We start from the raw sequence: 23217 nt of genomic DNA, 5'->3' as shown, positions 1-23217 counted from the left end.
GAGCAGCCCACAATCCTCTGGGATTATGGTGACTTTCGGACCACTTAGCTCAGTTGGTTGGTTGACTGGTTTCCAATGTAGACTAATGCCAGCAGCATGAGCTCAATTCATGGACTGGCTGAGTTTACCACGAAGAACTGTTCTTTTCAACCTCTTCCCATAAGCTGGCCCTGAAGTTAAACAAGTCGCCTTTCTTTACTGAGAGTGCAACCCTATAATCCTTTGGGACAGTGTCAACATGACCTGTTCTGTTCCACCAGACACTAAAATCTGCATCCATTTAACCTTTTTGATTATCATTTTCCAGTTCATGATATTTTCATGGTCTGTGCAGACCTTCAAATCTCTTTGGATCTTGACTGCATCTAGCTTTCCACATTTAGAAAATACTTGGTTTGTTCATGTTTTAGGTCTTTAAATTTGTATACATTGATGTCTGTCTGCCACTGAACTGACTCCTTTCACAACATCTTAAAACATTCTCCCCTTTCTCCCCATAACCCTTGATCCCCTTTACAATTAAGAACCTATCTATGTCTGTCTTAAATATACTCAATGACCTGACTTCCACAGCCTAGTGTGGCAGTAAATTCCATAGATTCCCCAATCTCTGGTTAAAGATGTTTCTCCTCATCTCTGTTCAAAAATGTCTTCCCTAATAAATGGTGAATTGTTGAGTCCCCAACAAAGATCCGTGTGGGGTAGCAGATTATCTCTGCTCTCTGAATCCCTTAGCCAAGATAACAATTTGTCTTGAATTCCAAGAGTTTTAACTTTATTGAACGGTCTGTTATGGACTTTGTCAAATAACATTTGAAACATCACACAAATAAAAAGATTGCTTTTTATGTCTATTACTTTAGTCGGCTCTTCATAAACTCAGTTGAATTCATGAGCGTAGCCCATGATTTACAAATCAATTTACAAGCCTGCTCTTGGATTAATTTTTTTTCTGGTATGAATCACTGTTTCCTTACTTCTAGACTTCATTCATTTCACCCGATGCCGTATGTTAGGCTAACTGGTCTTTAATTTTTGGGTTTCCTCTCCCCTTCCTTAATAGTGGGATGACATGTCCCATTTTTTACATCTAAAGAAAAGTATCAAGAGAACTTTGTAAAATTATATTTAAGGCATCTTTTATGACTCTGAAATTTAAACTATCTGTCTTGTGTCATGTGCCATCATTTTTTTTCATTATTTTTACTTTCTTTACATTATTTTTGTGAATCCCTGACTCAAATGCAGCATTATTTTCCTTGGGATGCTTGATATGCTGACCTGTTCATGTCTGTCATTATGCAACATGTCCACAACATGACTTATGAACAGTCACCCTTTTAGCATCCCTTTTTAGCTTTGAGTATTCAAATTAAAAATAACAAGCAACAAGGCTTTGGTTTTAAACAAGATCAAATCTTAGTTTGTTACACAGTTCTTGCTTAAGGTTGCCAGGCAAAAGGTGATATAGTTATTGAAGAGAAAACAGATTACAAAGATTAAAAATAATATGCATGACTGATACTTTAAAGATTTAGAATAGGATTGATCTGTTATTGTTACTTGAAAATTCCTCTTTTCAAGGTGAAGGCCTTTAAAACTTAAGTCAGAATTCAACAACAGTTGATAGATTCTGTAATTGGGTCATCGCAGGTTTCTCCGTCATGGCCTGAGCAAAAACACGTTCTGGGAGGGATAAAGGCTCCTTTAAATTTGCCTTTTATGGCACTTTGGTGTGGCTTTTTGTCGCCTAGTTCAGTATTGCAGTCCTTAGCTGGTTAGCCATGTTTCAATATGGTTATGCTGTATAAGCTTCATTTATGTTAGCAGCTCGTTTAGTTTAGCCTGGCAGCATCTGTGAAGAGAAATCAAAGTTAACTTTTCGGGTTTGGTCACCGGACCTGAAGCATAAATCAGAGTTAATGTTCACAGATGCAGTTCAGTGGCTCAGTGGTTAGCACTGCTGCCTCAAGCGTCAGGGACCTGGGTTCACTTTCAGCCTCGGGCAACTGTCTGTGTGGAGTTTGCACATTCTCCCAGTGTCTACATGGGTTTCCTCCAGGTGCTTCAGTTTCCTCCCACAGTCCAAAGATGTGCAGGCTAGGTGAATTGGCCATGCTAAGTTGTCTGAAGTGTTCAGGGATATGTAGGTTAGGAGGGTAGTGGGGAATGGGTCTGGGTGGAATGCTGTCAGGGTCGGTGTGGGCTTGTTGGGCCAAAGGGCCTGTTTCCACACTGTAGGGATTCTATAATTCTATGCTGTCAGACCTGCTAAGTTTTTCCGGAAATTTCTGTTTTTGTTTCTAACTTACAATTTCTGCATATCTTTTGGTTTTTAGTTCATTAAAAATTTTTATCCTATGGTCCATGCTTTCACGTTGATGGAATTATTTGGACCACACACATCATCATTCTGCTCTAATTTTGTTCACATGTTCTAAAATGTCTTCCCTTTACTCTAAGGCTGTGCCCCCAGGTCCTAGCGTCCCCTGCCAATGGAGACATCTTCCCAACATCCATTCCGTCCAGGCCATTCAATATTCCGTAAGTTTCAATTCGATCCCCCCCTACTCCATGTAAACTCCATCAGGTATAGACCCAGAGTCCTGAAATGTTCCTCATAGGTTAATCTTTTCATTCCTGGGACCTCATGAATCTCTTGTGAACCTGCTCCAGGGCCAGTACATATTCCTTGAGATATTGGGTCCAAAACTGCACACAGTACTCCAAATGTGGCCTGACCAGCACCTTAGAGAGCCTCAGAAGTACATCCCTACTTTTATATTCAAGTCCTCTTAAAATAGGTGCCCGAGTTGCATTTGCCTTCCTAACTTGTGACTCAACCTGCAAGTTTACCTTGACAGAATCCTGAACTAGAATCCCCAGGTCTCTTTACGCTTCAGACTTCTGAATTTTCTCCCCATTTAGAAAGTAATTCATACCACAATTCTTCTTACCAATGTGCATGACCTCAAACTTTCCCATGTTGTAGTCCATCTGCCACTTCCTCGCCCACTTTCCCAACCATGCAATGTTCCTTCTATGTAAGTAGAAGTAAAGTTCCTTCTATGCTTCTCCAAATTACCTGAGTGTTTTCTGGTACATTAGTGTGATTTTGTGCATTTACCAACCTTGTGACCACCCTAAACGTGTGATTAACAACTTTGATCAAAGATGGTCAGAGATAATGGGAACTGCAGATGTTGGAGAATCCAAGATAACAAAGTGTGATTGTTATCTTGATCAAAGATGGATTTGTTTTGCTTTGTAGACTCATGCTTACTGGAACATTAGCTTACTATTGGTATAATCAGCAAAGAGAAACAAATGAAATTTAGTCCATCGCTTTAGGATAGATTTTAACTTGGTTTCCAAGAATGAAAGAACAGTGGGCTAACTGCTTTAATAGTTAGTTCCTACCTTTTTTAAATTTTAAAATAAATGAAATATGTCCTGTGAATAAGTATATGTATTCTGTTACCTTGTACTACTTAGAGCTTGGTGTCTGCATAAAAGTATGTTGCTGCAACAGATATTCCTCACCAAGTAAGAGCAACATCAAAAATAGAACCAGGTCAAAGATATGCATAACTAAAAGATAGTCAATGTTTCATGTCTGGTGATTGCTGTATGGTTCAGTTTCTCAAGGGTGTTGACACACAGGATCTATTTAATAACTTCTCAAAAGAGAGGTGTTTTCAAAACTTCTGATAGATTTTTGTTCCTGGATAGAACTTTTAGTTTAGTTTGTTTTTTGTGGCCTTACAGAATAGCATGGCCATTCAGACAAAGCTGATATTTACAGAATTGTTGCAGTGCAGAATGAGCTATTTTGTTATCTGTTGCTAAGTTCCTCTCTTTTCCTCCTGTCCCTGCACAGCATATGTATCTAAATAATGACTTCTTGAATGTTTCAATTGATTCTGCCTCAATTCTATTTCCAGGAAGTGACCGTGACTACTTGCTGTTTGAAAGATTTTTCTCACAACACTCTAGCTGCTTTTGCACATAGATTTAAATATATGCTCTCTCGATCATTCTTCTTTTATGAGTGGGAATAACTTCTCCCTACCTACTGTATCCAACCTGCTCAGGATTTGCAAAACCTCTTTCAGATCTCCTCAGCTACCTTCTCTCCAAGGAGAATAGTCCTGGCTTCTTCAATGTATCAATGTAACTGAAGTACCTCACTCATGGAGTTACTCCTGTCAATCACTTCTGCACTCCAGTGCATTCATGTCTTTCCTGTCATGTGGTGCCACAGATGGATGCAATACTCCTGTTGGGTTCAAGCAAGTGTCTTATTTCCAATAGCAATCCTTCCAACCAAACACCATTGATAATCTATGTAGATCAAACGTGCTACTGAACAATGGCAAATGTTTAAATTACAGGAAGAAAAAGAATATCACAAAGAATGTCCAGTATTTTAATTGCAATATTCAAAAGTATGGTACTATAGTTATAACTAATAGTCAGAGCCTGGCCTAATGATTCACAGTACAGTTTCAAGTCCAACAAGACGCTGGGAAATCTAAGTGTTATTAGTCAGTGAATCTGGCATTAAAAGAATGAGCTAATGTCAGTAATTGTGATCATGTAACTGCCAGATTGACACGAAACCTACCTACCTCACTAGCGGGAGGCAATAGCCTAGTGGTATTATCGCTGGACTGTTGTTAATTCAGAGACCTGGATAATGTTCTGGGGATCAAATCATGCCACGGTGGAATTTGAATTCAATAAATATCTGGAATTAACAATCTAATAATGACTGTGAATTCATTGCCAATTGTCGGAAAAACCCATCTGGTTCACTAATGTCCTTTAGGGAAGGAAACTGCCATCCTTACCTGGTCTGGCCTACATGTGACTCCAGACCCACAACAATGTGGTTGACTCTTAGCTGCCCTCTGGGCAATTAGGGATGGGCAATAAATGCTTCTTAGCTAGCGACGCCCTCATCCCATGAATGAATGAAGAAAAAAATTTGTCCTTTAGGAAATCTGCAGTCCTTATCTGATCTGGCCTCTGGACCCATAGCAGTTTGTTTGGCACTTAACTGTCTGCTGAAATAGCCAAGCAAGTCTGCCAGTTAACTGCAATTACTGACATTAAATGCTGATCTTAACAAATATATTCACATCCAATGAAGAATTAATGTAGGGTCACTTGCTGTATATAATTACAAATATGCCCCACAAATTAAGTGATCTATTCGGTAGCTTTGTGTGGAAGTGTGTCAACAAAAGGTGAACACAACAAATTACAAGCTAGTTTTCTCCATTGCAATTTGACACTAAAAAATTAATGATGATAAATTAAAACAAAAATGTGTGTTACCACTTTACTAATGATGGCAGTGGTGAAAATGACCGTAAGACATAGGAGCAGAATTAGGCCATTCCGTCCATTGAATCTGCTCTGCCATTCAACAATGGCTGATATACTTCTCAACCTTATTCTGCTGTCTTCACCCCAAACCATTGATCCCCTTACTAATCAAGAACCTATCTATATCTATCTTAAAGACACTTAATGACTTGGTCTGTACAGCCCTCTGCGACAATGAGTACCACAAATTAAAGACCTTCTGAAGAAATTCTTCCACATCTCAGTTCTAACAGTGTAAAGTATCTGTTAAACTCAATCGGTAGCAATATTGTCTTTGCAACCCCTTTTCAGTTGGAGATGGTGCTTGTCTTGTTTTAATGATGTTCCTATCGGCTCAAACGAACAATTCAGTTATGTTTTAAAAGAAAAATGTTTTTGAATTCTTATGATGAGTTGGTTTGCCTGGACTCTACTGATGGTATCCATATGCATCCTTAGGGAGAAACAGTAAAACTTACTTAATTGGGCATACTGATTCCACTATATCACCAGTTCCCCTTTCAAGTTTAATTAGGATCTCTGCCATTGGAAGTTACTGCCCTCAATCCCACACTGCAACTTAAATGGCACTAAAGCTATCTCCTGGGAATTAAAGGTGCTGTACCTTCACAGTTTACCCTGGAGTTTCACTAGCTTGTCTTCTGAGTTATGATAGAAGACTGGTGAATCCCCAAAGAATTTCAAGCACTCTTTAAATAATTTGCTCCCTTTTGATTAAAGTACCTGTTTTGATTCAACTTTTAGGGGACACTGAAACAGTCCAATAGATATTCTACTTTTTGTCTGCTGCAAGTGAAATTCAAACTTCATTTCATTAAAGGGCCACTTGCTTTTCAGTCTGAAGGCTAGCATTAATCAAATTTACTGTAAATCGGTGCATTTATGACAGACAAGCAAATCTGATCAACATTGTGATTTAACTGAATATCTGAATTTACTTAAGGGTAATTGTAAAATTATGCTTTTCTCTCAGATCTAGACTATGTTTTTGCACACTTCAGTGGCATTTTTCTCACAAGTACAGTCTACTTTGTGATCTATTGTGCAATAATGAAGAATAAGCCAAAACTTTATCCAAAAGCAGTACTGCCAGGTAAGAAGCAGTTTGTCATTGTAAACTACCTTCTATTTTTCCATTTGTCAACATTTTAACAAAATCTATAATACAGTTTTTGTTACGCGTTGATACAATTTAATTAGCTAAAGAGGTGAAACTATCAATGCCAACATATTTAATTACTGCCTTTAATGTACTAAAACCCCTCCAAGGAATATTATAAAACAAAACACTAAGCCTTGCAAGATGTTATTAGATCAGAAAACCAAAAAGTTTATTGAAGAGGTTAATTTTAAGAAATGTCTTAAGGAAATTGGCAATGCAGCAATTGTAGTGTGCTTTTTAAAATTCATAGCCACTGTAGGTCGTGAAGCTGAGATTGATAAGTTAGATAGTAAAGGAAGTACTTGTGGTGCAGTGGTAGCATCCCTACCCCTTAACCAGGAGGCCTAGGTTGAAGCCCCTCCTGGTCTAGAGGTGTGTAATAACATCTGTGAACAGGTTGATTAGAAAAATAGATATGAGGTATTTTAACACTGGTGCTACCCCTAGTGCTGCCCATAATTTTTTTGACAGCATTCCATGTTTATTTAATATTTTTCATTTAAGATTCAAAAGTCACAGGCATCACAGGCAAGTACAGTATTTGTTACCCATCCTGATTTCCACAGAGAAGGTGGTGGTGCGCTGTTGCCTTGAGTAACAGCCGTCTCTGTGGTTTAGCGACACCCACAATGCTGTCAGGAATGGAATTCCAAATTCGTGATGCAATGCCAGTGAGGAAATGGCAATAAAATTAAAATGTGTGTAGCTTGGAGGGGAACTTGCAAATCGTGGTACTACCATGCATATGCTGCCTTTGTCCTTCTAAGTGGTAATAGTTGCGGTTTAGCGAAGTGTTCTCAAAGCAACCTTGCAGTTACTATAGTGCATCTTGTACATGGTACATACTTCTGTGACTGTGTCACTGGTGGAGGTAGGGGTGAATGTTTAAGTTGATGCAAGAAATGTCAATCACATAGGCTACTTTGTTTTGGATGGTGTTAATCTTCTTGAGCACAGCACTCGTCCAGGTGAGTGGAGTGTATTCTATACCAATGTATTCTATCCCACTCTGATTTGTGCTTTGTAGGTAACTAACAGGCTTTAGAGAGTCAGTAGATGAATTACATAGAACATAGAACAATACAGCACAGAACAGGCCCTTTGGTCCTCAGTGTTGCGCCGGCCTGTGAACTAATCTGAGCTCATCCCCCTACACTATCTCATCATCATCCATATGCTTATCCAAGGAGTGTTTAAATGCCCCTAATGTGGCTAAGTTCACTACATTGGCAGGCAGGGCATTTCACGCCCTTACCACTCTCTGAGTAAAGAACCTGCCTCTGACACCTGTCTTAAACCTATCACCCCTCACTTTGTAGTGAGGTAGTTCCTCTACATTGGGGAAACCAAGCAGAGGCTTGGAGACCGCTTTGCAGAACACCTCCGCTTGGTTCACAACAAACAACTGCACCTCCCAGTCGCGAACCATTTTAACTCCCCCTCCCATTCCTCAGACAACATGTCCATCATGGGCCTCCTGCAGTGCCACAATGATGCCAGCCGAAGGTTGCAAGAACAGCAACTGATATTCCGCTTGGGAACCCTGCAGCCCAATGGTATCAATGTGGACTTCACAAGCTTCAAAATCTCCCCTTGCACCACTGCATCCCAAAACCAGCCCAGTTCGTCCCCTTATCCCACTGGATCCCAAAACCAGCCCAGCCTGTCTCCGCTTCCCTCACCTGTTCTTCTTCTCACCCATCCCTTCCTCCCACCTCAAGCCGCACCTCCATTTCCTACCTACCACCTCATCCTGCCTCCTTGACCTGTCCGTCTTCCCTGGACTGACCTATCCCCTCCCTACCTCCTCACCTATACTCTCCTCTCTACCTATCTTCTTTTCTCTCCATCTTCGGTCCGCCTCTCCCTGTTTATTCCAGTTCCCTCTCCCCATCCCCCTCTCTGGTGAAGGGTCTAGACCCGAAACGTCAGCTTTTGTGCTCTTGAGATGCTGCTTGGCCTGCTGTGTTCATCCAGATCCACACTTTGTTACCCTACACTTTGTAGCTATGCTCCCTTGTACAAGCTGAAGTCATCATCCTTGGAAAAAGACTCTCACTGTCCACCCTATCTAATCCTCTGATCATCTTGAATGTCTCTATTAAATCCCCTCTTAGCCTCCTTCTCTCCAATGAGAACAAACCCAAGTCCCTCAGCCTTTCTTCATAAGGCCTTCTCTCCAGACCAGGAAACATTCTGGTAAATCTCCTCTGCACCTTTTCCAATGCTTCTACATCCTTCCTGTAATGGGGCGACCAGAACTGCACGCAGTATTTCAAATGAGGCCACACTAGCGTTTCGTACAGTTGCAGCATGACATCACGGCTCCGGAATTCAATCCCACTACCAATAAAACCTAACACACCATAAGCCTTTTTAACAGCACCATCAACCCGGGTGGTAATTACTGTGCAATTGCCAGTCTGAATTACTGTTGCAGTCACATATACTTGGTCTAGTTAAGTTTCTGGTCAGTGGTAACTCTGAAACATTTTATGATGAGAGATTCAGCACTGCTATTGCCATCAAATATCAAGGGCATGGTTAGATTCAGCATTATTGGAGAAGGCCATTGCCAAGCAATACATTTCCTGTACATTCTCCTGGCAAACAAGGTCCTATACATAAAGTGCAAAGTCTCCATCGACCCCAGATTATATACAATTCATGCTACCGAGGCAAACTAAATATATGATAAACATTTTTTAACATGTGTCATTCCCATCATCTAAAACATTATTAAACATTGGTATCAATAACATATCACTGAATGAATATTGCATTTTATCACAATTATACACAATATAATGCAGAGGAACAAGTCATTTGACCTCACAAGGCCAACTGTGTTGAGCTTGAGCCTCCTCTTATATTCTCACATGCAAAGTTACCATTGCAGATTTTGCTTACCTTCTTGCTCATACTTGTCTAGCCTTCTCTAAAAGCCAGCAAATGTATACAATTTGCCTCAACTTTGGTAGTAACTTACACATTTTCACAAGCTAAAAAAAAAGTACTGTGGATGCAGGAAATCTGAAATAAGTACAAAGTGCTTTAGCAGCTCAACAGGTCTGATAGCTGAGAGAGAAAAACAGAGTAAATTTCCAAGTTATAAATTGTCTTTGAAGACGGCTCATTTTGGACTTGAAATGTTAACTCTGGTTCTGTATCCACAGATTCTGCTACACCTTCTCCAGCACTTTTATTCCACTTTCTCACCCCTCTTTGAATAAAGAAATATCCTCTGATTGGCTCTTGGATTTCTTGATTGTCTTATATTGATGATCTGTATAGTTATGGTACTCTCCACAAGAGAGAATGTTCTGTCTGTACACACTATATCAAAACTTTCTGTAGTTTTAAGGTCATCTTTTAGGTCACTCCATAGCCTTTTCTCATGAGAAAAGAGCTCCAGCCTGTTGATCCTTTCCTGATATGTAAAACCACGTGTTTCTGGTATCATCCTTGTAAATCATCTCTGTACCCTCTCCAATACCTCAGTATCCTTCACTTCAAATCATTTCATCAGCCATTGTTATTCAAACCCCATTTTATTTTGCACATGGAATCAAACTACAGCTCAGAAATAATGTCTATAAGGAAATACAAAACTTATACTTATGTAGCATTATTTCACAACCCTAGAATGTCCCAAAGGCCATTCTTTGAGGTAGAGCTTTTGTTGTGGGTCTTTTTAGGCTTCCTTTTGTTAGATCCAGCTGTAGCAATATAGCACTTTAGTATTGGTATATTTTCATTACAGAATCTTAAAGCTCAAACAACAACAGAGGCAATTGGTGCAAGTGATGATTGTTTCTAACACAATGCCAAAACATTCCTCTGCAACTTTGAAAGAATTTTACTCAAACCTTTGTCCTCTTAAGAATCTCACACTTGCCACATCAGAGCAATAAACTAACACTTTGATTTTCAGTCATTTCCTGGAATAGATTCCTCAATACTTCTTTTTACTTGCACAAACCAGTGACCTTATTCCTAGGATTTAAAATACCTCCAACATCTACTGGATAGTAGTGGGAGTCTTAATCCACATTGGAATGAGTTATTCTGTCACAGCCCGAGATATTTTATTGAATATTGAGCTGACAATTGAACAGAAAGGAAATGAAACACAAGAAATCAATTTTATTTCTGTTTAAACACTTTCCTGATTACCCACCTGAATTGTTTCTTATTAAGGAACTAAACTTTTAAGAGTGAATGTTATGAACTGGCATTATTTATTAACTCTGTGAATGACACATTGAAGGAGGATTTCAATGAAATTACAGGACTGGTTATCAAAATACAGATAAGTATTTCGTGATAACATGCGGAAATATATGACATCCTTGGAAAGAAAGTATACGTAAAATTTCAGCCCAGCCCCACTGTCAGAACATTATATATTATAACTCTACATTATATTTATAAAAATTTCAAAGGCAAAACTAACATGCTGTTTTCTTTATCAGGCTTTGTTTCAGGTGTGATGTGGGCTGTTGCAAACTGCTGCTGGTTCCTGGCCAATGACTTCCTCAGTGCAGTTGTTAGTTTTCCAATAATCACCGCTGTAAGTTGATCAGGTTCTTTCCTCATGTTGTACATTGTGGGGGATGAACTCTTTTTTCCAAAGACATTGCAGCTTATTTCACTGTTTTCAATCCATACAGATTTGTGTCAACTAAGAGAGTTTTGACATGGCATCATTTTCCCAGTTTCATTTTAAACAATTATCTTAACACACTCTATGCATTTATACTGAGGTGAAAGTTTTCAGAGCATTTAACACTTCATAAATTTAAATTCAAAGCACTAACAAGGTACAAAGTTAATATTTTTTCAAAACTGTACAAAAATAGCTCAAGGTAGCATGAGCAATTTTGCTTTTGTTATGAGTGGTTACAGTCTGAAATGCCCTGACTCGGAGGGTACTGGAGGCAAATTCAGTGATGGCTTTCGAAAGAGAGTTGCATAAGCACCTCAAGAAAATGCTTTTGGGTAAATGGTAACTTGAGTTGACTTTCCACAGAGCCAATATAGACTTCAAGAATTTAATATGCTATAACCATTATGAATCTGAAGGCAAATTCTTACTGGATTTGGTGGCACGTTAGAAGTGGGAGGAGGATGGTGTGATCCTTGTGTGTTTCTGCCAACAGTCATTCTTATCAGCTGTCTGCAGACAATGGGACTGAGATGGAGTGCTCCTATTCAAAAAGGTGTGGTATAGCTCATTTCAGCTGTTAGAGGCAGGAATATTCCTTGAGAAATTCATTTCCGTGAAGGGGTCAAGTGGCTACAGGAACAGCATGGTAGCACGCTGGTGAGCGCTGCTGCCTCAGCACCAGGGACTCAGGTTAGATTCCAGCCCAGGATGACTGTGTGGAGTTTGCATGTTCTTGCTGTGTCTGCATGGGTTTTTGCCAGTTTCCTCCAAATGGCCTAGAATTTTTGATTGTATTGAAGGTGAAATTTCCAATTGACTGTACCCTGTATAGACTGCAAGAGTGAAAATCTGAGGTCGCTGACATTGGATCTCATCTCCTTCACAGGGTGCATTGTGAAAGACTTTAGAGATTTTTTAAAAATCCAAAAATCCATGAGAAATTATAATTGCAAACAATTCTTACTGTGAAAGCGTTGAAACTAACTTGAATGAGGTGCAACTGAGTTTTTAATTGCTGATGAGTAACATCTCATGTCAACATTATAAATATAGGGTTCATTCAGTTTGAAGTTTTATAATTTTTAAAATCAAAATTGATTTTTCTTCAGTTGAATATTTTAACAGCTATCTTAATTCCCATTTTTATGTCCCAGTCTTATTTCACGTTATGTGAAATAATTAATGTTGTATTCTGTGCATTTTTTACTTCACAAGCTGTGGGAATTCCTTGTAGAATCAAAATTGAAATCCAGATTCAAAGTCAAATCATAACCGTGGAACCAGCCAATTAGATTAGATTAGATTCCTACAGTGTGGAAACAGGCCCTTCGGCCCAACAAGTCCACACCGCCCCTTGGAGCATCCCACCCAGACCCGTCCTCCTATAACCCACACACCCCTGAACACTACGGGCAATTTAGCATGGCCAATCCACTTAGCCTGCACATCTTTGGACTGTGGGAGGAAACCGGAGCACCCGGAGAAAACCCACGCAGGCACAGGGAGAATGTGCAAACTCCACACAGATAGTTGCGCGAGGCTGGAATCGAACCCAGGTCCCTGGCGCTGTGAGGCTGCAGTGCTAACCACTGAGCCACCGTGCTTTGTGGGCAATTTTATTCTGAAATCAGCAGTCCATCTCATTTTTTTTACAGATAATTGCAAAATCCAAGCCAAAGACACTTAATGCTTTCAAATTTGACTGTTTCAGCCCCTTTCCCCACCATATAAACAACCTCAAATTGACACTTCTGTCCATTGAAGAGGTACTGGTGCCCTACTTCTTAGAAAGTAGTAGGTAAAAAAAATTAATGCAATCAAGTTATAATTGTGATGTAAGTAATTTTAGTATCGAGTTAGTGTAGAGGCTTCAGGTCCACACATTGATAACTTTAATTCCTGTTCTAACCTTAGCCATTGACTCAGCCAATGTATACAGGGTTGGAGGGCCATCTCTTAATTTGAACAATCCTGATAAGATGATCACACCAGTATGAATGACATCTGAAGCATTTGATGTAGGAGGAATGAGCAGGCAGAGTGATGTAGCAGAATTCTTCAAGGCAGTTGCACCAGCTGCTTTCATACATGATTTCACAAGGTTTATGAGCTTCAAATAAACTTGAATAGGATTTGACAAACTTAGACTTCTTTTGAAAATGACTTAGTCAAAACAGCAATATCTTAAAAGGCATGATAAGATACTCAAATGGCAATAATTATGATAATTAGAACAAAGACACATACAGCAACATCTTCAATTTTAAAAATGCAATTTACAATTGTTATTTTTTCTGTGAAATGTTAATAAAAACTTAAACTATGTGAGTCAAGCCATTTAATTATCATCAAAATGGGTTTGGTTGATCAAGGTTGAGAGCCACCCTTGAATCCTTAACAACCACAAGGATCCTCGGCTTGTGAGGAGGGTGTGAATCTTGACTTCACCCTCTGAGAGGGGTCCAGACTGGCCGCCCAGTAGACTCATTTGCCTTTATTTCATTAAACTAACTGGCTGCCCATTTGAATACAGAGAAGGCACAAAGAAGCTTGTATCCTGAAGCTCGCATTTCCCAGCAAATCCTCCTGTGATGAAGCAGGGTTCCCTTAATAGGACAGACAAAGTTTATGAACCAAAGAAAACCAATGGAATTGAATACAGAGAATGAAGGAGAAACACAGCAGGTCGGGAAGGATCCGTGGGGAATTGAGAAGAGTCATACCAGACATAAAACATTAATTCTATTTCTCTCATAAAATGTTTCATAAGAACATAAGAACTAGGAGCAGGAGTAGGCCATCCGGCCCCTCGAGCCTACCCTGGCATTTAATAAGATCACGGCTGATCTTTTTGAGACTCAGCTCCACTTGCCCGCCCACTCACCATAACCCTTAATTTCTTTACTGTTCAAAAATTTATCTAACCTTGCCTTAAAAACATTCAGCGAGGTAGCTTCAGTGGCTTCACTGGGCAGGGAATGCCGCAGATTCACAACCCTTTGGGTGAAGATGTTCCTCCTGACTTCAGTCCTCTATCTGCTTCCCTTTATTTTGAGGTGATGCCCTCTAGTCTTAGTTTCACCTGCTAATGGAAACAACCTCCCTGCCTCCACTTTATCTATTCCCTTCATAATCTTATATGTTTCTACAAGATCTCCCATCATCCTTCTGAATTCCAATAAGTATAATCCCAGTCTACTCAGTCTCTCCTCATAATCCAACCCTCTTAACCAAGTGGATCTCCTCTGCACCCCCTCCAGTGCTAGTATATCCCTTCTCAAATACGGAGACCAAATCTGCACACAGGACTCTATACAGCTGCAGCATAGCTGCACTGTTTTTAAACTCCATCCCTCTAGCAGTGGCAGACAAAATTCCATTTACCTTTTTAATTACCTGCTGCAACTGCAATCCTACTTTTAGCGATTCATGCACAAGGACACCCAAGTCCCTCTGCACAGCAACGTGCTGCAATTTTTTACCATTTAGAACATAGTCCATTTTCCTGTTTTCCTACCAAAATGGATGACCTCACACTTACCAACATTGTACTCCATCTGCCAGACCTTTGCCCACTTTGACTATCTGTATCCCTCTGCAGATTTTCAGTGTCTTCTGCACACTTTGCTGTACCACTTGTCTTAGTGTCATCTGCAAATTTTGACATACCACACTTTGTTCCCAACTCCAAATTATCTACATAAATTGTAAACAATTATGGTCCTAACACTGATCCTTGAGGTACACCACTAGCCACTGACCGCCAACCAGAAAAACACCCATTTACCCCATCTCTTTGCTTTCTATTGGTCAACCAATCCTCTAACCATGCCAATACATTACCTGTAATACCATGGACCTTGACCTTATGTAGCAGCTTTTGGTGTGGCCCCTTGTCAAATGCCTTCTGGAAATCCAGATGCACGACATCCACAGGTTCCCCATTGTCCTCCATGCAAGTAATGTCCTCAAAGAATTCCACCAAATTAGTTAAACATGACCTACCCTTCATGAACCCATGCTAGGTGTTTCCAATGGGGCAATTTATATCCAGGCGTGCTGACTTTTTTTTTCAGATTTCCATCATCTGCAGCATTTTGCTTTTATAGGAGCAATAGAATTACTGACAAAAGCTTTTGGGCATATTATGATATGTGACGAGAGTTTCAGAAGGTTTTAAGGCTCTACCTCTTTGGTTGAGGCGCTGTGTAGAATGATAAGCAATTAGACGTAAATGGGCCTAATTTTTTTTTCTTTATTCATTCATGGGATGAGGGCATTGCTGGCTAGATAGTATTTATTGCCCATCCTTAACCGCACAGAAGGTGGTTAAGAATCAACCACATTGTTGTGGATCTGGAGTCACATATAGGCCAGACCAGGTAAGGATGGCGGTTTCCTTCCCTAAAGGACATTAGTGAACTAGATGGGTTTTTCTGACAATTGGCAATGGATTCACAGTCCTCATTCAACTCTTAATTCCAGATATTTCTTGAATTCAGATTCCACCATCTGCCATGGAGGAATTCGAATGCAGGCCCTCAGGGCATTAGCTGGGTCCCTGGATTAACAGTGTAGCATTAATACCACCAGGCCATCACCTCCGCATAATGCTTATACTTGTATAAACATCCCCTGAATAATTTTCAAAACACGGTTGAATAATGACATTTAGGTAACTTAATGATTATTAACAGTATCACTAAAGTGTTTCATTTGTGTGTGTAGTTTATGTATTTTCTGTATCCGCACTTATAGATAGTACAAGCTAAATTTCAAAAGATTTTACAACTATGCAAAAATAATTTAATACTGTATGTTGTATTTAAGGACCTTAATACTGGGCCCAGATGGATCAAAGGTACTTTTTCAGTCCTGGACATTTATAAGAACTGAAACTGGATGCAATAAGAAAATTAATTTGAATATTCATTAGAAGTTTCAAATGGCTAATTGTTTTGCTTTACAGATGTGTTCCACTGAAATAATTCTTTCAGCTTTGCGTTTAGATGCCACTGAGGCAACTGATCTTTTGTTACATAACACAAAATTGCTTACTGTACTAAAGGGATTTAAATTGTGCTACAGGGGAAAAGTAATCTTGTAATTTACTAATGCTATTTTTAAGAGTCCTTATTTAATATTCAAGAGTTGTGTACTATTTCAAATGTAGTTTCACTTTCTAGGTAAAAGGACTTTTTATTCAAAGCAAATCATATACTAATGTGTAAATACTGTTTCTTTCTTCAGGTACCTGGTTTCATTGCTGCTTTATGGGGGGTGCTTGTCTTCAGAGAAATAAAAGTAAGTGTTTATATGTTTTTTACATTGTCTATTTCTGTGGTTTCGTGAAATACAGCAACTTTGTAAGCTTTGGACGAGTGGTCATAGCCTTGTCTGAGAAAGGAAATGGGTTCTGGGTTCAAGACAATTCATAAACTTTATTCATGTAGGTTGATATTTTAGGATGGAAAGCCTTGCTGTCAAATTTTCTCATTTACAACTTAATTGAATTGAATAATTATATTCCTCATAGTCTGTACTTCAAATGATCCATTAAAACTTTAAACGTTTTGTTAAAATTACAGAAGCTGTGACTACGAAAGGAGGTATTGGACTGAATCTTATGAAATTGTCTGTGTCCACTAGTACAAGAGATAGGACCCGAGGGCGCAGCCTAAGATCGAAAGACTGACCCTTTAGAACTGAAATGAGAGCAAGTTCTTTATGCAGAGGATGGTAGGTCAGTGAAATTGAACCCTGTGTTGTTGAGTGTTTTTAAGACAAACAGGTCCTTGATTAATAAGAGGTTCAAAGGTTACAGGGAGAGGGCAGGAGAATGGTGTTGAAAATGCTGTATTTCAAAAGGGTGTTAGAGATAAAACAGAGAATTATAGATCGTTAGCCTGACACTGGTAGTGGGACAAGTGGTAGAGCTTCTTTATAAAAGAATTAATAGCAGAACACTTGGAAACCAGTGACAAGATTATGCAAAGTCAACATGGACTTAAAACAGGGAAATCATGCTTGATAAATCAACTAGAATTTTCTGAGGATGTAACTTGTAGAGTTGATGAGGGTGAGCCAGTGGCTGTGGTTTACTTGAGTTTTCAAAAGTTTTTGATAATGTCAAACCCAAGAGATCTGCCATTTAAGACTGAGATGAGAAATATTTTCACCCAGAGAGAGTTGAGCTTGTGGAATTCTCTGCCATAGAAAGTAATTAAGGCCAAAACTTTGAATGTTTTCAAGAAGGAATTAGATATTGTCCTTGGAGCTAATACGATCAAAGGGTTTGAGGAGAAAGCAGAAACAGTGAACTAAGTTGTATAAGCAGCTATGATCGTATAGATTGGTTAAGGAGGCTCAAAAAGCTAAATTATCTACTCCTCCCATTTTCTTTGTTTGTATGGAGAGTTTGCCTTGGCCACAGTGACCTAAGACATCATTTGTGACTTGATAAAGAGTTGTTTCATAACTGTTAGAGGTGAAAGCCCAATCAGAATTCAAATGTGGAATTCCAGGAACAGATCGAAGATGCCATAATGGATTCTGATTGGACTACTTTTATGCCCCTCTCTGATAATAGGCTTACAGAAAACCGCTTCGCCACACAAAGTTTAGATCAGTCAGTGATGTGGAGAGAGAAGTCATTGTTTACATTGAATATTGGACCAAGCTTCTGGCCTGTTCTGTGTCCAGATTTTGTTCCCATTTTAAAGTAGATAATGATTTTTTGATTCAATCCTCCAAAGAAAAACTAATACCTGAAAGATGTGCTGTAAAATATGTTCAATTCGTGTGGCATGGTCAAAAAATTTCCCCAAGTGTTGTCTTAAAATCAATCAATTTTGTGAATTTGAGATAACCCGCTCGTTCTTTTCAAAGAAATGTTTTTGTTATTAAGGTAATAAACCTTAAAAGAAATGCTTCAGAACTTACTTTATAAATGTTTGTTTTGATCTATGAACTTTCCAGATGTGTTGTTAATTTATTGCATGTAATGTTTGCTAAGTGGCTATTAACATAAAACCTTTGTGAAAGGAAAATATTGTAGCATTGCTCGTTTTAAAAGATTTTGTCGATTATCCATTTGTTGACTACAATATGTTAGTAAACACTAAGTAAATCATTGCAGGTTTTGAATTCGTACCAGCAGTTACTTCCAAAAGCATACCAGTAGATGCTTCAAAATATCTGGATGCCTGCTGTGGACAATCTAAAGATAAATGAGTTCATTAGGAGATGAATGCATAAATTAGTAGAGGAACATAAAATGCATAGTGCTTATTGAAACAAAACAGGAATATTACAATAAACATTTTTAAAAAGCTCAGATTTGTTACTGTTTGATACTTCAATATTACTCATTTTTGAGCTCCTCGAAAATAAAGAATTCTTACACTGATTTTGTGATTAACTTATTAATAAGTGACCTATATTATTGTTTCTATTATTTAGAGCCACAATAAGCATTTCAATCAGTAGAAGTGCATCTGGTAGGAATCTGCTTTTCACAATTTTCTTTTCCAAGTTTTCTTTTCCCATTTTTTTTTTCTCCACAGGGACTGCGGAACTATGTTATTCTTAGCATAGCATTCTGCACTGTATCAGCCGGAGCATTAACAACTGCGTTTTCCAAGGTTTAACTAATTGTAGTTGCAGAGAATGAACCAGAAGATGGCATCATTTTGAAACTGGTTGCTTTTAGTGGTTTTAAGTGTTGGAACGGTTGAGATCAAAGTTCTGTTTTTGGTGTTACCACAGTCTCAGCCACTGTGCAGTGCCTTTCAACAGCTGTTGGTACAGCTTCCTGGAGAAGTAAGCCACGAAGTTGCAAAATTTTTGATTTAAATCCTTTTTATGACTCTAATTGTTTTTTAATTTTGAAATGTTTACTGACCTTAGTACTGTTGTTCTCATTCAGAAATACATTAGTATTGCCTGAGGTGCTTTTCTTGGTATCAGAGTTACTACAAATAAGAATTTCTAATTAATAAAACATTGTAGTGTAGCTTATTAACTATTTCATTCACTAACAAACCAAACAAGGACACCATGAAGTGATTAATACTTGTTAAAAATTAACAATTGATTCTTCCTTTATTCTTTGGCAGAATTATGATTTCTGAGCTTGAAGTTGTAGATTCAAGTCCCATTTGAGCACGTAAAATTGGAATGGCACTCTAGTGCAGTGTTGAAAGTGTACAGGCACTGCCAGGAATTACTCCTCTCTACTGACGAACATGTAGTGATCAATAAGACCGCTGTAATACATTATTTATTATTATTGCATTGTGTGCAACATGTGAACATATGAACATGCAGGTGAAGTCTCCATGATTTTCAGACTATAAGTAAATGCAAGTTCATTCTTTTAATTAGCACAAAACAAAATACAAAATTTCACTATCTATAGGTGTGAGACTGGAAAAGCACAGCAGGTCAGACAGCGTCTGAGGAGCAAGTAAGTCAACGTTTCAGGCCAATACCCTTCTTCAGAACTTTAAATTTCACTGTCTTTTGCCAAAATTGGACAGTAAGCTAACTATACCATGAGCTCAACCACTCATTGAACACCAAATATGACCGCACTGTATTGAACACTGTTGATCCCTTTTTGCCACTATCTTCATTGGAACTGGACATTTTTTAAACTCAGACTTGTAGTTCGCCCTGAGCTGAACACCTCTACTACCTCTACTTCAGGGATAAAATAGTATTTCCCTTGCTTCTGTTACTGAAGCCCTTACTTATTTACTTCTCACCCCCAAAGTCAACTACAGGATGTTCTCACCTGGTTGAGATCCCATGCCCTTAGTTAAAATACTGCATCACTTGTATTTGAAATGCTAAATTCCTACATTGGAAAATGAAATAGCAATTAAAATAAAACTTTAATTATGAAAGACAACATTAACCTCCTACTTACAGTGCATCTTGTTGTCCCTCCAAAAGTGGAGCCTGGGTCTACAATGGAGTCCTTTGTTCATAGTCAGCTACAGGCTCTGTGGAACCATCGCTTGAATCATAGTCATAGGGATCTGCAGCACTGAAAAAAGCCCTTCATTCCATCATTTCTGCGCCAGTCAAAAACAGCCATCTAACTATTTTCAATCACTTGGCCCATGGCTTAGTATGCCTTGGCATCACACAAGCACACTTAAGTGTGATAAGGGGTTCCGCCTCTACCACTGTGACAGGCAGTGAGTTCTAGATTCCTACCACCCTCAGGGTGAAAATGTTTTTCCTCATATCTTCTCTTAAATCTGCCCCTCACCTTAAATCTATATGCCTGACTCCTCCATTAAGCAGGAAAGTTCCTTTCTGTCCATCCTAACCACGCTCCTTGGATTTCTATACATCGCAGTCATGTCCCCTCTCAACTTACTCTGCTCTGGAAAAAAAAACCCAGTTTGTGCAGTTTCTTTCCATAACTGAAACCATCCGGCCCATGCAACATCTGGGTAAATGTGCTGTCCACTCTATCAGATCCCTCTTATTATGTGGATTTCAGATCTGCATATAATACTTCAGCAAGGGCCTAACCAACATTTTATACAGGTCCAGCATAATCTTAAACTCTGTACCTCACCTAATAAAGGCTAAGCCCTCAGTGGTCCCCAGAGTCCTACAGTTAATCATGAATTCCCTAGCCTTGTTTGTCCTGACCATGTCTGGTGGCTTTTTGGGGTTGCAACATCCCCTCTATCTGGCTGTCACAGTCTCCGGGTTCCATTCGGGCATCTCCTTGGTGAAGGTGATCATCTTGGCTACCTGTGGGTCTTTCCTCTTGTGACTCGGGACCTGATGGATGGTGGCTCTCTGATGTAGACTTTAATAGTACAGCATAGGATGATGTGAGATAATAGAGCACTGGATGCTTCAGGTTAAAGTGTGGGAGCAGTTGTACCAAAATGGTAGCAATCAGGTCAGTGACTATAGTAAACAACATTAGTACAAACCTTGTGAAGGTGAATGAGATTTCAAGCCTCAGTAACTTTCTAATGTGAAAGCAATTCAGCACTAAACAGAGAAATATTAAACAAGAGCTTCCTGTACTCCATACTGTCTTGCCAAGCCTCCAGGTTCCATGAATTTCAACTGATGCAAAATTTCACTACCTGTAACTAATTTCTGTATCACGCCCTTCTCATAAATCACTTGGTTCCTCATTAACCTACATTGATTCCTAATTCACCATGATTCAAATTCAAATACTATAGTCACTGACCTGATTCTTTATGCTTCATTATTAGCATCTATTGATTTTTGTTCCTTATATCCTCCATAATCTCTGCTTATTTCACTGAGCATCAATTCTTGTGTGATTATATTTCTGTGTAGTGCCTTTTCAATTTATAATGTATAAAATGTTATAATTAATGTGATAATCATTCTAATTGATTAAATGCGGGACAAATTTAGGGTGGTTTTGTAGTGAGTAATCTCTAAAGATTATTTAAAATTGTTTTTAGAATAATCTGATTATTTTCTGTTTCAAAATATCATTTCTCTTCCTGTTGGCTTAAGCAGGCATACATTGTATAAATAGGAAGTGCAGACCAATTGCAAATAGTGAGATATATTTACTCTTGGGAGGAACATTCACAGCCTCCCTCTGGATTTTAACGCACACAATTGAACTATCTGCTTGTAACATTTTCTCATTCAACAAAGCCCCAATTTAAAATAGGGTGACCTTGAGCTTCATTCCCTACCAATCCAAATCAAAAATTCATGTATTGCCCAGGGATTAGTAATTATTCATTTCGCTGGTTATAAAATGGTAGGCAACATCCATGTTTCTGATGTGTGCAACTGACAGTATGGCTGAATATGTTTTGTGTTTTGCTGTATGTAATGCTTAAAAGCAAACTTTCTTCTAATTCAGTTTACTGTCTATTTCAGCTACAATGAAGAGTCATCTAGACTCAAAACATTAGCTTGTTGTGTCTCCACGGATGCTGTCTGACTTGCTGTTTTCTCCAGCAATTGTATTCATTTCATCAAAATTAGCACTTGGATTGAGCATGGATTTGAAAATTTCACAACTTACGAATCAATTTATGACAGCACAGATATAAATATTGAGACATCTCATTGAATGGGTTATGTTGACCTGAACCAGGTGGAAGCGCACAGGGATAGGAGAGACAAATGTCTGCAATTATAAAGTGAGATTAAGTCTTTCATTACAAGTCTAGATTCTGTAATGTAAATTGGCCAGATAGAGATTATGACTGTGATCTGCTATGGTGAATTATAGACACTAAATTTGTGAAGTAAAGATTAAAAAATTAAAATAACGCTTAAGAAGTGCACAGCATGACAAGCAATAGAAGAGATTAATTCTTCCAGAGTTCAATTAAATGTTTTCTACACTCCAGTTTTGCAGTTTTGTCTTTTTATTGCCAACAGAAAGTGAAATGATAATGTTCATATAATTCAAAGTGTTCACAGAAAACAAAATGTCTCCGCAGAATGCTGAAATGATGCAGTTTGCATTCCTTTTCTAATTAAAAACTTAATTGTTCTACACCAAAACTGCATTGTAATTATCTTTGTTTTCATGTTTATACAGTCTGTTTATATACCTGGCTAGTTTACTCCCAATTCAGTTTTTGCCTTTTCATCAACTATTTGGTAATCCTTTACTGGTTTGATAATACTCCCATTTTCATGTCCACTAACCCTTTCTGCAACATGACAAATCTGAACTTTTAATCTAATAAGATCAATAGCTTCCCTAGTAATTCACAGATGGACCTCTCTTGCATTGGTTTTGTTTATAATGGAATATATTTTTGATGAAAATTTTGAATAGTTTCTACATTTTCTTAATCCATTTAGTGACAAATTTGTACTCAATTCACTTAATCAGCCTTAGTCAATTGCATTTTTGTAAGAAAACAGCTGGCTATTATTCAAGTTGACAATTTTTGTTTGAGACAGGAGGATTTCATTTCAAACTTAATATGGAATTATGATC

The 23217-nt window shown here is 38.5% G+C and overlaps 1 protein-coding gene across 12 annotated transcripts in view; it reads left to right on the top strand.

The window, feature by feature from the left end:
• LOC125459897 (transmembrane protein 144-like) overlaps positions 1-23217 on the top strand; it is an 88117-nt gene that overhangs the window by 59819 nt on the left and 5081 nt on the right. For 7 of the 12 annotated variants that reach the window (XM_048546934.1, XM_048546886.1, XM_048546893.2 and 4 more), the window contains 4 exons: positions 6368-6487; positions 11032-11129; positions 16476-16529; positions 18791-22760. In XM_048546934.1, the coding sequence (XP_048402891.1) occupies positions 6368-6487; positions 11032-11129; positions 16476-16529; positions 18791-18874 (356 nt within the window). In that variant the 3' untranslated portion in view covers positions 18875-22760. Of the gene's footprint in view, positions 1-6367; positions 6488-11031; positions 11130-16475; positions 16530-16813; positions 18340-18363; positions 18716-18790; positions 22761-23217 lie in introns of those variants that run through there. The other 5 variants (XR_007249141.2, XR_009445602.1, XM_048546907.2 and 2 more) reach the window with 5 other exon arrangements.

The sequence above is a fragment of the Stegostoma tigrinum genome, chromosome 1 (assembly GCF_030684315.1).
Source record: "Stegostoma tigrinum isolate sSteTig4 chromosome 1, sSteTig4.hap1, whole genome shotgun sequence".
NCBI lineage: Eukaryota > Metazoa > Chordata > Chondrichthyes > Orectolobiformes > Stegostomatidae > Stegostoma > Stegostoma tigrinum.
The sequence above is the reverse complement of the archived record's forward strand: the minus strand, read 5'-3'. Positions and strand labels throughout refer to the sequence as shown.